General features: G+C 40.8%; 2 protein-coding genes across 3 annotated transcripts; both read left to right on the top strand.

Moving 5' to 3' along the window:
• Window positions 1-3,021: 3,021 nt before the first annotated feature.
• Window positions 3,022-3,633, top strand: LOC117590433 (E3 ubiquitin-protein ligase KCMF1-like). Its single transcript, XM_034283052.1, has one exon. The coding sequence runs from the start codon at window positions 3,022-3,024 to the stop codon at window positions 3,631-3,633; it is 612 nt and encodes a 203-aa protein (XP_034138943.1).
• Window positions 3,634-14,399: 10,766 nt separating this feature from the next.
• LOC117590283 (hepatoma-derived growth factor-related protein 3-like) lies at window positions 14,400-15,148 on the top strand. 2 transcript variants are annotated; one of them, XM_034282770.1, is made up of 3 exons: window positions 14,401-14,842; window positions 14,901-15,008; window positions 15,068-15,148. In XM_034282770.1, the coding sequence occupies exons 1-3, from the start codon at window positions 14,468-14,470 to the stop codon at window positions 15,095-15,097; spliced, it is 513 nt and encodes a 170-aa protein (XP_034138661.1). In that variant the 5' UTR covers window positions 14,401-14,467; the 3' UTR covers window positions 15,098-15,148. The 2 variants fall into 2 exon arrangements, with proteins under 2 accessions (XP_034138660.1, XP_034138661.1); XM_034282769.1 differs by lacking the exon at window positions 15,068-15,148 and having other exon boundaries at window positions 14,400-14,842; window positions 14,901-15,061.
• The last annotated feature ends 457 nt before the right edge of the window (window positions 15,149-15,605 follow it).

Here is a 15,605-nt window from a genome sequence, read left to right as displayed (position 1 = left end):
TTTCTACACCGCACGAAGCAGAGTATGAAATGAGCAAATGTGCACATGTTTGACTTAAGAAGTGATGTATATGTAGATGACAGATGTAGAACAAATTTAAAATGTCACATGTAAAATTCTATAAAAACCACTAAGATATCTGACGGAGTTCCGGGTATGAAAGTTGTGACGCGTCAGAAGCGTCTCGTTTTTTACTTCTGTCAAAACTAAGTTTCTTTGAGATGTAAAATTGATCAAAAATGTTTCAGAAAAATATAAAGAAAACTTAAATGTATTTAAACATTTTAATTATGAATTTTTTAAATGAAAACAGCAGCTGCCATTCCCTTGTCTGCTCTGCTAATTGTTCGTTTATTTTTATTTTGTATGAAATTGAAATCGCTGAGAGAAACGCAAAAAAGTCTAAGAACTCGCTAAAACGACAAAATAAATTAAATGAAAATTTCGCGTGAAAAAATTTTGTCTCAATCTTTTTCCCGCTCTCTCTCTCTATCTGACCATCGAGACGTTTCTGTGCTGTGTTCTGATTTGCTATCCAGCTCAGTCTTTGGCTATTCATTCACTTGGCCTTTATAATAAAACAATAAACTGTAACAATAGCAATTAAAAATCGCTGAAAGCGGATGTCCTGATAAGGACCCTGAAACAGGCAGCGAACCGGCAGGCAGGCAGCCAAGCAACCACTGGACACGCTTCATCTGGATGACCCTCGTCCGCACAGCTGTCCGTTGTATGCTGTCCGTTGTGCGTTGTCCTCTGTTCCATTGTTGTAATTATGCATTATGCTTTTGATTTGGTCATAGCCCTAGCCCTAGCCCCTCTGTCCTACCACCACTCTGTCGCTTTGAGCATTCCGTTTTTTTTTTTTGTGTTTTTCATCCTTTTGTCAGTTTATGCCTAGTAATTTTTTGTTTCCAGCAGAGGGAGCGAAAGCGGAACTGCTGGCTCAAATGTTTCACTGTCCCTATTCCAGTTCCTGTGCCGGTCAACCCGCAGCGAAAGACGCGAGATTCCGACATTTTTCCAACTAGGAAAACTATTTTGGTCAAGCAAAACTCAACTTTAAGGTGCACAAAAGGTTGCCAACTGCATTTTCGCTTGCTGCTTGAAAATCTTTCAATTGCAATTTTGAGTCTTAAGGTGTCTGCCAAAGTTCATTTCAGCTGTGGATTTAAATTACAAGAGCAGGACAGAGCAGAGCAGGGCAGACCAGTTCCCGCTTCAGCAATCAAAAAGGCCAAAACACAATTTGCTGCGATAAATCAAAATCGAAGGAGCAAGTGCAAGGCCCAGGCCCAGGCCCTAGCATGGTTGAGTATGCAAAATGGGCAAGGACAGGACATGGATAAATGTCGAAGGAAGAGGGACAAGAGGAACCACAATCGCAATGCAGTCAATAAAATCAAAGGCAATCATGTTGCAGATGCCCTCATACAGATGTCTCGATGGTGGTCTTCGGCCTCTGTGCCTCTTCCGTCTGTCTACTCAACTGTCTCGTGTCTGTTCAGGTATTTTGTTTATAATAATGCCCAGCAGTGTGTTAAACAATTACATTAGGCAGTTGGCAATGTGGGTCGGGTGGTATTTGGTGCCACAGCAAAATGGAAATCTAATTGACAGTTATGAAGATTGTCAAACATACAATTATAACACTCCAACTATCAATGGTCAAACATTGATTTGTGACGTGCATAAGTGCCCAATGCCCCATGCCCCATGCCACATGCCCCATGCCACACACTCTGTCTTGCCGCATGCATTTGTAAATTATTGACTCGAGGAGGAGACTCAATTCGGGCACTGGCTCCGGGCTTGAGTGGCTGCTTGAGTGGGTTCTGGGTTATGGGTTCTGGGTTCTGGCTTCGAATTATTAACATGTTAATCCAAATGTAATGAGCGTGGGGATAACTCGTAGTCGTATGAATTGCAAATATATATTCGATTGATATTATGCTAATTTAATTGGCAGCCAGTGGAAATGTATTAAAAACGAGAGGACGCGTGTGAGGCGCTTCTTACGCGTCACAACTTTTATACCCGGTACTCAGTTATACATCTGAAGCTTGTAGTTTTCTTCAAATTTTACATTTTACATTTGATCTAAATCTACATCTACATCTCTTCTTGCGCCAACACGGTCTTTTGGGGTTTAGCCACTTCAAATTAATTACTTCATTCTGGCTATAATAAAGATCCAATCGGATCCCAATTCGGTGATCTGATATGGTATTCCGTTTTCAGTTTTCCGATATCTTCAAAATTGTGGATACCGCAGATTTTCGCCCATTGTGGAGGCGGAAGGGGGCGGGACGAAATTGTAAAATACACTTGAAACGGTGTAAGCATACAGCCAGCTGGATGCAACATTTGGTGGCTCTAGCTTTTAGAATCTCTGAGATCCAGGCGCTCCACAAGACAGACAGACATGTGTGAATTGACTCGGCTATTAATGCTGATCAAGAATAAATATACTTTGTGGAACGCTTCCTTCTGTGTGTTACATTTTTTCCGCACAAGTACAAATATATTTACTTTTCGAGGACCGAGTATAAAAAAATATAGCAGGCGTAACAGCTAAGAATATTATTTTAACTCATCATATCTGCAGTGTCTAATTCTTTTATTTGTTTAACAAAACACTTACATTAAAGCCAATTAAACATTAAAATGATCAGTCAAAAGTCATTTAAAATCAGCTGCTGCAAATTAAATTCGATTAAAGTTCAACAGCTGTTTTTCTTTCCATCTGGTCACTCTATTTGGCTTATTCCCATTCGTTTCAGAGCTTCGAAATTGAAGCCACGCGACACTATCTTGTCTGTCAGTTCTTTCTTTGTAACAACTTCAAGCTGCCGGCAGCTCTCTGGAATTTCTCAAGTCAAATAAAATTTGTAATTTTGCGGGTCAAGTGCAAATTGTTGTAATTCTTGTAAGTAAGTCTGTCGAAGAAATTGAGGAAACTAATGAATCCAATCCTCTGCCAGTCCAGTCCACCAATCTCCAAGGAATTTTCAATGAAAAATGGAATATCACTTTTTCTTTGAATGCGATGGTTGTGGTTCTGACTTCCTAGTTAAATACCGCTACAAGTGTTTGAAGTGCGACACGTATAATCTGTGCCAGACTTGCTACGACAACAAGGTAACTACATTACACCATCACTTGGGACACGCCATGCAGTGTTTGCTGGACCCGGAGGCCAGGAGACTGCACTTTTCCGGTGAGCCAATGCCAGTGCTGTGCGCCGAGAGCTTCACCTGTCCCCTCTGCGGCATTATGGGCCACACGGACATCGAACTGATGAAGCATGCGCGCGAGAAGCATCACGACGATTGGACCCTCGTTACTTGTCCTTTGTGCGCGGCAACGGCCTCGGGCGATCCCTATCCATTGCGCAACATTTCGGAACATTTTCGCTCCCACCATGGCAGCACAGCGGGCATTCTACGTAACAATCCACGGGTCAACGTTGAACGCAATGCACCACCGGAGGCTGACATTGATCTGGCCGAAGCCTGGCCATTAAACCTCACTTCTGCGTTGCGCCCCTCGAATAATTATAGTCCAGATCCGTTTCCCGAGATTCCGGCTGGGTTACCTTTTCTCGATTTGAGCGACGAGGAGTATGTCTAAAAAGCCAAAACTCTAACACTACCATCAGCATTTGACGAAGGAGGATAAAAACCATTCAAGCCAGCCACGAAAACTTCGTTTAACATTTTTTCGTGCAACAATAAAAGTGCTAAATGCTAAACTTAACAATAAATTTAGCACAAAAATTGTAATTTACCATGGGCGGGCGGGATTCGCACTTAATTTTTGGCTGTGTCTGCCACAACAAATGAAATCAGAGCACAGACACGGATGGGCCCAGAAGGAAGCTCTCCAAATTACGAATAGAGAGGAGAGGGACTTTCGACGTTCAACTGCTGCTGCTGCCTGCATTAATGTCCAAGATAAATTCTGCAATGCATTGATTATTGGGGCAAAAACTAACCAAGAGCAAGCAAACATAATGAACTTATCAACGAGAGCAAATTTTCATTTGATTTGATTTTGATTGCGTTTTATATTAATGCCAAAAACACACACACCAAACCATACATTCCATCCTCCCCCTATCCACCTTCTGTCCTCATGGCAGAAACATTTTTTCACGCGGCCCAACTGATTGGCAGCCAGAAACAACTGTTTCTGTTGCCGTTTCTCTTTCAGTTTCAGCCAAAAATAAAAGAATTTTCCACACTCCATGAGTAGCAATGTCAAAACGTGGAATATACTATACGGGCTTTACGGTTTACTACGGGCTGCGGATATTTTGGCATCGTTTTTGCATGCTGTAAACGCTCGTCTCTGTCTCTCTCTCTCTCTCTCTCTCTCTCTCTTTCTGTCTCTGTGTTTTGGGGGAGGGGCACAAAGTTATGAAAACCTTGTCATGGCATCCATCAAGCGAAACAATAGCAACACAAAAACCGGAAAGCGGCTGCAAAAAACAAAAAAATTAGGGATTTACTTTACGTTCTTTTTTTTTTTGCTTGTTGCTATATTTTTGCATTTTGAATACCCCCAAAGACTTGATTGATTGAACAAGCCAGCCTGCAAAAACGTTAGATTTATGTGGAAATATTAAGGAAAGTCGCTGCCATTTTTGTTGTTATTTTTTTGTTTGTTTCTACTTGCGATTAATTTTATAAGCACGACCCCTGTTGGATATTAGTGTTTGATGCATACATAAATTATTAAAATAATAGCTTTATATTTAGGGAATTGTTTTAAGCATGCTGAATTAACAGAATTAAGTGTTAAGAAAACTATAAATAATAACAGCTTAAAATAAATTAATATTATGTTAAAAGTCGCCAACAGTTTTAGTTATCTGAAATGCAAAAAAAAGAGTTAGAATTGGATCTAAAAGAAAGTTTAGTAAATAATAAATGTATTACAGAAATGAGGAAGAAATTAGGAGAAACACTAGTGAGACGCTTCGTACGCGTCACAACTTTTATACCCGTACTCAGTCAGTATAGCTGTACCTCAGTGGTTTTCATGGAATTTGACATTTTAGATTTCTACTACAAATGTTATCTACATCTACATCACCCGCCAAGACTTCCGTACATAAGAAAAGCCAAGAATTACACAAATGAATTGAATTGCAATAATAAATAAAACGAATTTCTGGAACGATTCACAGCATCAAGTTAACTCGCATTCAAGAGTTACAACAATTAAAGACTAAAATCCATTAATCAATGCCAAATACTCTTTCAGTTTCCTAATGCTAGGTGGAGAAAATTGGGTGGCATGGGGAAAAACGGCAAAATGTTGGAAACATTTCGCCATGAGAAATGCGGGCGCTGAAATGTGGAAACCAGGGGAACAAACAGCAGTAATGGAAACACAGCAAACGGGGGAGCCCGCATGTACGTTACATTTTGATATTTACCCAAATTTCATATGGCCAGAAACAACAATGGGAGCTGCGAATGGTCTAGTACGGAGAGGCGGAACGGGAAGTGAATGGTCCAATCCCACCAATCGTCGATAGAGGCAGAAGTGCAGTTGAGCCAGAGGTAGCCGTAAAGGCAATGATCGAAATTAAGAGTGAAAGGAGAAGAGAACTGAACTGAAGTGAAGTGAAGTGTCCAGACCAAGGCAGACAGAGACGATGACGGACATGTGTCTGTGTGGGTGTGGGTGTGGGTGACAAAAGTGGGAATGATGCGGAATGAGATGAAAGAGAATAAAGAGATGTGTACATCCATATGTAGCAGCAATGTCAGTGACCTGGAAGAAATATAAAATAAATCGAAAGCAGATTGCAAAAATCAAAGTCACCAACAATCAACGCCATCAACAACAGCCATCTATCCAGCCAGCCAGCCAGCCACGAACTCAAGACTACAAATGGGAATGTGGGGGAAGGAATGCTGCGGCAAATATGGGAAAATGCCGGATATGGGGCACAAACCAGCTCCAGGAACAATCTCAAAGAGGGTGGGTGGAAATGATGCGGCGAGGCAGCTAAGCAGATAAAAAAGAGATACAACAGATAAATAGATACTGTGTTAGATGGATGATGGACAGTTGGCTAGACGAGCTCTGACTCGGTAGGAGGACTCTGGGGCAGGAGGAAGCGATGTTCAGGCATGACAGGGCCACGGAATAATGTCAAGAAAATCGAAATGTTTCGATTAAAGCTGAATGATGGAGCCGATTTTGGCTGTTTATAAATAATTGACTTTGAATTGTATTTGCAGGACATGCTCAGATTGTGTTTTGTTTTTTTTTTTCATGGCTGCCAAACTCAAATTTGCATGCGAAGATAACCGAAACGAAGTCATCAAAGTTTACCCCACCAATACAATAATGCTTTAGGCACAACATTTCTTTTTTTCCATTTTGCTGGCTTTCTCACATAATCCTAATTGGTTATGTTTCTGTTTTTTTTAAATAGCCGCCGCCGCCGAAGTGAACCTTGAAACTGTTGCCTCGAAGGTTACTTATGCATTCATTTTCGCTCACTTCTCGTATGTTTTCCTGATTAACTCGACTGGCATCTCCTCATCAACGCTTCACACAAGCCACAGGATTACACACCAGCCAGTGGCAGTGGCAGTGGCAGCATCTGCTGCATCGCACAGCATGCCACCAACAACAGCAGCAGCAGCAGCAACAAAAGCAACAAGGAGAAAAGCAGAGAGAAGCTTTGGGGCTACTGTTGGCATACTTAAAGTTCATAAAAAAGTCAAATTAATTCAAACTGCACTGCATACACAGATATGTACCAGATTGCCAGGGAGAGTGGGTGGCTGGAAGGGTACTTAACGCAGTGCTCAGCGCCAGGCAACGCGCTCGGCGGTTGTTGTTGTCGCTTAACTTATTTCATTAGCTCCTAAATGTATGAAATTTGACATTTTTTAAATTTAACTTTCTCTTTCGCCCCCCCCCTTCGAGAGCGAGAGAGAGAGCCACGTGCACAGAGGTGAATATGTGCTTGTGTGGCAAGGCAAGGCCATAAGCAGAACTTGCTGGCTGCCCTAATGGGTGGGCGAGGGATTATTCACATTTTCGCAGATTATGCATACGCATAGGCAGCACACACACATACGTAATTGCAAAGCTATTCATTAAGGCAGCAAAGGATTAAAATGACGCATTGCAAGAAAACAGAATACTTTGAATGAGAATATTCTCCATAAATGCAAAGAAATTAATTTTTAATTTGCATTTACTAAGCCAATTAGCTGCTAATAAATGCGATACGTAAATAATACAATCTTAAATCGATCAATTGCAATTTAGTTCATACAAAACAAAAATGCTCATGGCAGGACAGCATTGTAGCCATCCAAGTAACACCACAAAACCTGCACAAGAAAGAGCATCCGGGTGTTTATGTGATGCATTTTTGATTTTTCAAACTTTTTGCTGTGCCAAAATGTACCCTTCGGCACATGTAATTCCCTTGTAGAGTGGAAGCTCTCGGGGGTGCACGTGCTGCGTTGCCCATAAGTATGTCATATAATTTCTACGTTTTTATACTGCATCTGTATCGGAAGTCACCCACACACCTGTGAACACACACACACATGCCGCCTGGCAGGTTTTTTCTGCTGACATTGCGTGCACTTTTTTGTACCGAGGAGACAACAGCCGCGGTCAGCACTTGAGTGCTCCTCCCCCCGGGAGGAGGCAAATGGAATGGGAAGATTGGAGGTGATTGTGGGTTAAGCTAAAATGCATTCGATTGACAGCATCGGCAGCAAGGTTGCGAAAAAATACCAGAGATAAGCGGGATTTCCCATTTTCCTGTTATACACTTTTTAAAGAATTATTTGCAGGTGAAAATTCTTATACACAAAATGTGCTTTAAGTGGTGGAACTTGTATGAGCAAAGCTTCGCATGGAAACAAAGTTACCCAGCAAATAAAGAAGACTTTTGGGGTTCTTTTTGTGCATGTTAATCCGCAGAAAAAGAAAAAGACAAAGAAAAACCCGTCCCTAAGTACAACCAAAAAAAACGGAATTAAAAATTCTAGAAAAATTGTTCTTTCTGCTCTGCTAATCAAAGGCCAGACATATGCAAAGAAAGGACAAAGAATTGCTCATGCAAGGAGCACACACAAATTCCTAAGCATATCCATCAGGGGGGGGAACTCGAGCAACCATTCAGCCCATTCTCATTTGTCTTTCACCTGTGAAGATTGTCAGCAGAGACAGAGCCACAAACAAAATAAAAAAGTTAAGTTTCCTGTTCCCTAACACACACGGCCATGGACATGGCCCAGTGTTGGGATGCTCTCGAGTTTCAGGGGCTGCCATAAACTAGTCTGTTAATCTGTTCATCTTACTCCGTCAGTACAGGCTCTTGTCCTGCTTCTGGCATTGTCTCTCGTCTCTCGTCTCTCGACACTCGGGCCATTTGATCTCCATGTGTTTGCAACTACTCTATTAGCCGCATTTTAATTCAGTTACTTTAGTTTAGTGTCAACACAACAATTTCATACTTGACGACACTGACCAGCAAAACATACGAGACATACTTACAGATGGATGGGCTGGGCTGTGCTGGGCTGGGCTGGCTCTGTGCTTAAGTCCTTGAGTTTAATTTTGGGAAAATTTTCATTTCATTGGGCTCTGTCTCTGTCTGTCGCCGTGGACTCGGAGCAGACGTCAGGACTTCAGTTTGCCGCATTGACCTAACATTTTCACAGAGTCAACCGCTGCCGCCACTCGCATGGTAAAACCCCTTACCAACCCAACTCTGTGGTCAAAGGTAAAAAGTTTTGTCAAATTAAAAATGTTTACTGCTTTTCCTACTTTGGGGGCCAAGAGGGTTTTCCTTGAGGCAGTGCTGGGCCGGGGCAGGTACTGGCCAAAGCCAGTCGCATGACAGTTTGCCCAGGCGGCAAAAACATCTTAAACTAGATACATTTTATCGCTACACATGAGCCCCAAAAACGGAGCAAAACGAAACGAATCGAGGGACAGAGAGACTGGGACTGGGACTGGGACTGGGACTGGGACTGGAACTGGGACCAAGACTGAGACGTGGCTGCTTGTGCTTCTGAGCGGGATGGAAAGTTTTGAGTGATATTTATTGCATGACACTTGATGCAGCAGCTTACCCCCCAAGACCTCTCCTTATGCTCAAAGAACTGGAATCTGTTTTCCGGTCTCACGTCTCGCTCTCTGTGTGTGGATGACATTTCAACAAGCATTTAATTTGATTTTAAGTCTCTTGCTCCAAAGAAAAATACTTTACTCGGATGAAATTCAGTGAGTACACGAGATGGATGGATAACTTTAATCACCAAGTTACATTTTGAGATAATAGATTAGTCAAAGATTTTCAGAGTAGAGTTCATAAACTGAGAAAGAGCTTTGCAGCCGTCGAATATTTGCGTCTGAGCTGAGCTTATGGTTCATATGTATGTATGTATATTTGTGGTATTTGTTGTTGGTTTTTGAACAGTCACTTTTGAGATAATTTGCACAAAATGTAGCCAAATTGTTGGAGAATATTTTGTTGTAAATTTCAAATATTTGTTCTGGCCACTTGCAAAATTTGCCACTTAAATTTTTCGCTAACTTTTCATCTGCACTCCACTTGAGAATGTTGCTCCGACTAACATTTCGCTCAAGTTCGATGACAATTTGGCATTTTTGTTTTGTTTTTTAAGTTGCATTATTTTGTCGCATGTTGCTGTTGTCTTTCACTTTTGGGCAAGTGTCGAAAGCGAGACAGAGCCTGAGAGAGCGAAAGCGAGAATGAGAGAATGAGATGGGTGGCCAGCCAGGAGACAGGAAGGCGAAACTTTTTGTCGCCATTGTTGGTAAAAGTTTTGCAATCGCCAGTGCCTCATAAACTTTATGCATATGCACTGACGGCCCTAGGGGGTGGTGCGGATCCATGAATGGATGTGGTGGTGTTGGGACACTGGGAATATAGCGGAGGGGGCGAGTAAGTGAAGGGAATATACCGCATAATATGCGAACTGGGCCTGTCATAAATGAAAGTTATGCCTTCTTGCGCCATACAAATGAACGCTCTGAGAATTGAGCGAACATGTAAACGATTCATCCTCCTCGCTTTCTCTCTCTCTCTCTCCGAATGGGTGGTGGCTCGGCGGCTTGGTGGTTACTACTGGGGAGAGCGTCGTGCATATGTTAAGTGTCGTCTCTAATTATTAATCCTCTTTGTCGACCACGAGCACACAACACACAACACACACAAGAAAAGCCAAATGAATATTGAAGGACGCAGAAACCGCAACAAAATTTATTTTAAGCTAATTTTCTTATTTTGCACTTAATTTTCATCTTGACGGAGAGCAGGCCCAGGCCCACACACACACACACACACACACACACACATCTCCTGTCCCGGCTATGGATGGCTGAAGGGTTTGCTTAGCCCACTTCCCCGCGGTGGCAACCGCACTCTGCCATTCCCCCACCCACTTTCATCCGGTTTGTGACTCTCCGAAAGTCAACGACGACTTTGCCATTTAGACTAATAATAAAAACTTAATACGGTAATCCACTTATGCTCCAGCCCCATTCCCCAGCAGCGGCAGCGGCAGCAGCAGCAGAAGAAGAAACCGCAAGCCTCTCCCACTAGCGCGCTCTCTACTTCGCTCGCACGTTTACTCTCCCACTACAGCGCTCACTAGAACGCTCTCTCCTTGGCTCGCTCACTAGAGCGCACAGTGGGTCGCAGAACACTTTGATTGGACCATTTTTGGTTTACAGAGTAATATGTCAATTATTTAATAAAAATAATTATTATTACATTTTCAGTCAGACATATACTTGTATTTTTCCACAGTACAATTGCATCTTGCAGTTTTTGAGTGAGAGTCAGTGTGCTTTTTAAGTAAACAAATTCGATGCCTGTCCTGCCCTGCCACCCACTCACTCAAGTGCGTGCAGCAGTGTGTGTGTGTGTGTGTTCATCGATGTGTCTGTGTGTCTTACCCACAATTTGTTTCCTTCCTTTTTTTCAAGTCAACCAAAGTTTTGCGGCGCGCTCATTTTTCGTGTAGCCAACTTAACACTTTTGCTTAGCTCCCACATAAATTATGATGTGCGTGTGGCAGTGTCAGTCTGTTTGGGGAAAGTCAACAAGCGGCAAAGCCAAGCCACTTGGACCAAAAACGAAGGAAACGAGAAGAATACGAGAAGAAAACGTTAAAAATAAAACTATAAAGTGTCGGGAAGCCCCAAGAACGTTGACTTTGCCTCAACAGCAATTCAATTTGGCATGAAACTAACTATGCGTGGTGCTCGTGAGTGCGACAGGCAGAGAGACACATGGAGAGGGGAGGAACAGAAAGAAAGAGATATAAAAACCGTGCGTAAAGGCATATTTATGGCCAGGCTGGAGACGACAGCAACAGAATTAACCAGCCAAGTGGCAGAGAGAGAGAGAGACTATAGCAAACAAAAAATATAAGGAAAAATAGCAACCGAATTTATTTTGCTGCCAAAGAATATGAAATCTGGCAGGGTAAAGGAGTGGCCCAGAGTGAGACAGATAGACTGGCTAAGCTGCCTCTTCACTTAGTTGCACTATTCCACAAGGCCCTGGGCTGCTCACTCAGATAAGCGCAATTGGTGTGGAAATGTAGTCTACTTTATGAATGCAAGAAACAGTGGGCAGGCGATTGTGCTGGAGATACGAAACCAAATCAAGAGTGAGCGGAGGAGAGCCCAAAGAGAGCCCCAACACACTCTGACCATAAGGGAAGCTAGCTGGCAAGTAAAGTGCTAAACAAAAGGAATAAGATACTTGGGAAGACCAAAGCGTGGATATCTGTAAATATTGTTATGGTGTAACATTTTCAATACCTTTATTCTCTTGTGCTGTTCCTTTTTGCTTGCTGCAGTTGCCGCTTTCTTTCCACGCACCAACAAAATAGTCACAATTGAGGTTTTGCACATGAAAAAAAGATGTAAAAAATAAAGGTTTATATGGATTTGCATACGTGTACATTGTGTACATACTATACCAAATACATAAAACACTTGTTGCACTTTTCGCACTTTCCCTTTGTCGATTTTTTCCCTTTTGTTGGCATTTTTCCCACGCGGACTGGAGATGCGTCGTTGGATTAGTGCGCACCTTAAACATGCAAACAAACAAACACACACATAAGTGGTCGGTCGAGTAAACAGAAGAGAAGGCACAAGCCACAAATTATAATTGCGGTTGTTTGCACTGATCTATGCCATGACCCAGGCAGTAGGTATCAAACGGTAAACGGTGAACGGTAAACGGTGCAGAAGTGTTCCAACCGTCTACCTGCGCATCCAACGGAGAGTTTGAAGCGTGGCGTGAGGTGGACACCCCTCCTGCCATCAGCGGCCACGCGTCACATTTTAGTTGGTTTTGTATGTGTGCACATATGCATGCATGTACATATGTGTATGTACGTAAGTCGCTTCACGATTTATTGTCTGATCTTCCAGCTAAGGCACACAATGCGGCCAGTTCCTTCCTTCTATATCAGCTTGCTGAGTGTCCTCAGTATATTGCACATTATTTGAGTTATTGTACGCTATTTTAGTTGCTTTAACTGTTTTCTGCTTGCGGTTCTTGCACGAGTCTGTGCAGTGTTGGAAACTGCAAAAAAGCGAAGCGTTTACATTACAGTGTTATTGCAGGTACGCACATATGTGATTTATTTATTATTTACATGCATTAATTGATGTATTTAAACGCTCTTAAAAGTCTACAATTATTTAATGACTATTAATTATTCATTTTGCAATTGTTATGAGACCCAAGAACACTTTATACCAGATTTTCTTAGTATTAACTGTATGAAATAAGCTGTGGGCTGTCCATATCTACATACAAATGTTTTCCTTGATTTCAGAATGTTATTTATTGGAAACCATCAAATGTTATACAAAAACAATTTCGAGTTAATTTGTTTACAAATATGTTTATTTTTTGCATATTTATGTACATACTTCGATACGAAAAGAAAACAACTGTTATCGATATGGTTTGTGGTGGCTTTTGTGGCACATACTGTATGCCTGTATGGAATAAGCTGTGTTTAGTTTTTGTTTTCTTTAGTAATGGTTAAGTATTATTTTTGACTTTCAAATTGCATATCTGTCATGATTTTTGGCATATTATAACCATCTTCAGAGCATCTATTAAATATTTACTAGCACAAATTAAATGATGTGTTTGGCGTTTTTGAGATTAAATATCGTTAATTTTGATTACAATTTAAATGTATTGTATAAATTCATAAATAATTAGCAATAAAACACCCTAAAATAAACATTATCAACCTGTTTTAAGCAAATATGCGTAATTTTCATGGAAAGTTTATAAATGCAGCTATAAACTGTAACTTGGTTACTTCATTTGACCGTCTGGGTAATCTTAAGGTTTAAATTTCAAATTCATACATTTTTTGTAGAGTTATTTTGCAAAGTGTTTTCTTTAAAGATTCAGGAAATGTCGAACGAAATTTTAATCGGGTATTTTTGTATTTTTCGCATATTTTCGCACTAATTAGGCGCTGTTTTAGATATCGTTCACAAAAATTGATGGATAAACGGTTGAGTTTTAGCGCATCTGCTCTAGAGAGCTTCCTCTTGTGTTTCCTCAGAGGCTTCACACGATATGCCATATAAAAACGGTGTAAGCCCATGGATCTATGAGGGATTAGAGCTGCGAGGAAGAGCTCCAAAGGAAGCTCTGCGAATTCATTTCAATTCATTCAGAATACCCCAAAGAAACACTCTGGAATAAACCCCAAAAATCTTGAAACCTTGTAATAAAAAATAATACAATTACATATTTAAACATTTCTAGCAGTGGTAAAATCAGTGGCAAAAATTAGAGTTTTTTGTTTTACAATTTTGAAATTATTTCAATTCTTTTTTGTTTGATGAAACATTTGAAAATTGTTTTTAAAGTTGAATCGCTCTAGAATTTTGTTTTGTTTCCAGCTGTTTTTCTAGGTCCGTTTTTCTTTCTATTAAATTAGATCCCAAAAAGAGCAACCAAACTAAAAACAACCAAACACATTCCTAAAAAGATGTTATATATAATAGCAGGGCTCATTGGAAAACTGCTATTTCTGTTAATTGAATATTAATTATACAATTTACTTATTGTTTAAAAACAGATTGTAAATATAAAGAGAGAGTTTTTTTTTTTTTTTTTTTTTTTTTTTTTTTTTTTTTTTTTTTTTTTTTTTTTTTTTTTTTTTTTTTTTTTTTTTTTTTTAAAAAAAAAAAAAAAAAAAAAAAAAAAAAAAAAAAAAAAAAAAAAAAAAAAAAAAAAAAAAACATTCCTAACAGACACCTACAACACATTCGATGTGTGACAATCGATATGTTTTTGACAGTCGGAAACACTGTCTGTACGAAACTTCATATTTAACAAAAAAGGCCAGCAGTAAACGTTCGTAGCAGCAACAAAAAGCAAAAAATGTCGAATCCAAATAAAACTGTTTACAAGAAAAATGACTTGGTATTCGCCAAGGTTCGTGGCTACACCCCGTGGCCAGCCTTAATTGAAAACTGTGTGGATGGAGCAGACAAGTATTTGGTCCACTTTTATGGGACTCATAATAAGGGAAATATAAAGGGGGCAAAAAATCTATTTCCATACGTCGAGTACAAGGACAAATTTGCCACAGAAAAGAATCTACGCCGCGTGTCCTATGCCCGGGCTTTGAAGGAGATCGAACGCGATTCGGCCGGTCCAAGTGATTTGGATTCGGGTAAAAGCGATGATGGCGATAATACAAATAACAGCCCGGACCACCCAGACATTAACATTGACCCTCCACAGGAATCGAATGTAAGTGTCCAGCCAAAATGACTGGCTTGCAAATGTTTTATTAATGTACATTACGCAGAATGAACCAAATATAGTGAACAGCGTTCCGGAGTCCCAGGATGAAGATGTGCAACCCGTGCCACCAGAGCAGACAACTCCTGTCGATTTTGAGCGCGAGTTAGTTGAGGTATGCGAGGATGTCATAAGACTTTGTGCCCCACTGAATATTCGCTTCTAAAATTCCAGAATTCTAAGAAACAGCAAGAAAACATCTAATCACATCACATCCATCCCATTCAACCCACAACCATCATGTTCCATTTTGACTAACAGAATAAAGAAAAATTAAACTGTAGATCGGATCGTTGTACAATTTACTTCTAGAGTTCGGGCATTTGCAGATTGGTGCTTGAAGGAGGAGCAACCATAGGTAGTCCAAGTCCAAGGGAAACGAGCAAAAATATGTTAAATATGTTTTCTTATTTAAAAAAAAATCTAGTACCATTTGAAACCTCTGTTGGGGCAGCATACAGAAATCGTCACTCAATCCTTAGACTGGAACAGGCAACTTAGAACACACAACACAACAGACACACACTTCCTTATCGTGTGCCAATTTGATTCACTGCCATTATCGAAATGGCTTTTATGTCGCGACGTAATCCTAAAGGAAAATTGGTGCAGCGGAAATTGCTGTCCGGCAGTCCTGCAAGTGGACCCGGAAACCCAATGCCCGAGTGGCGCGACCTAAGCAAATCGGATGAAGGATTGACCGATCAAATAC

This window comes from Drosophila guanche, unplaced genomic scaffold (assembly GCF_900245975.1).
Source record: "Drosophila guanche unplaced genomic scaffold, DGUA_6, whole genome shotgun sequence".
Lineage (NCBI taxonomy): Eukaryota > Metazoa > Arthropoda > Insecta > Diptera > Drosophilidae > Drosophila > Drosophila guanche.
This window is presented reverse-complemented; position numbering and strand designations above follow the sequence as displayed.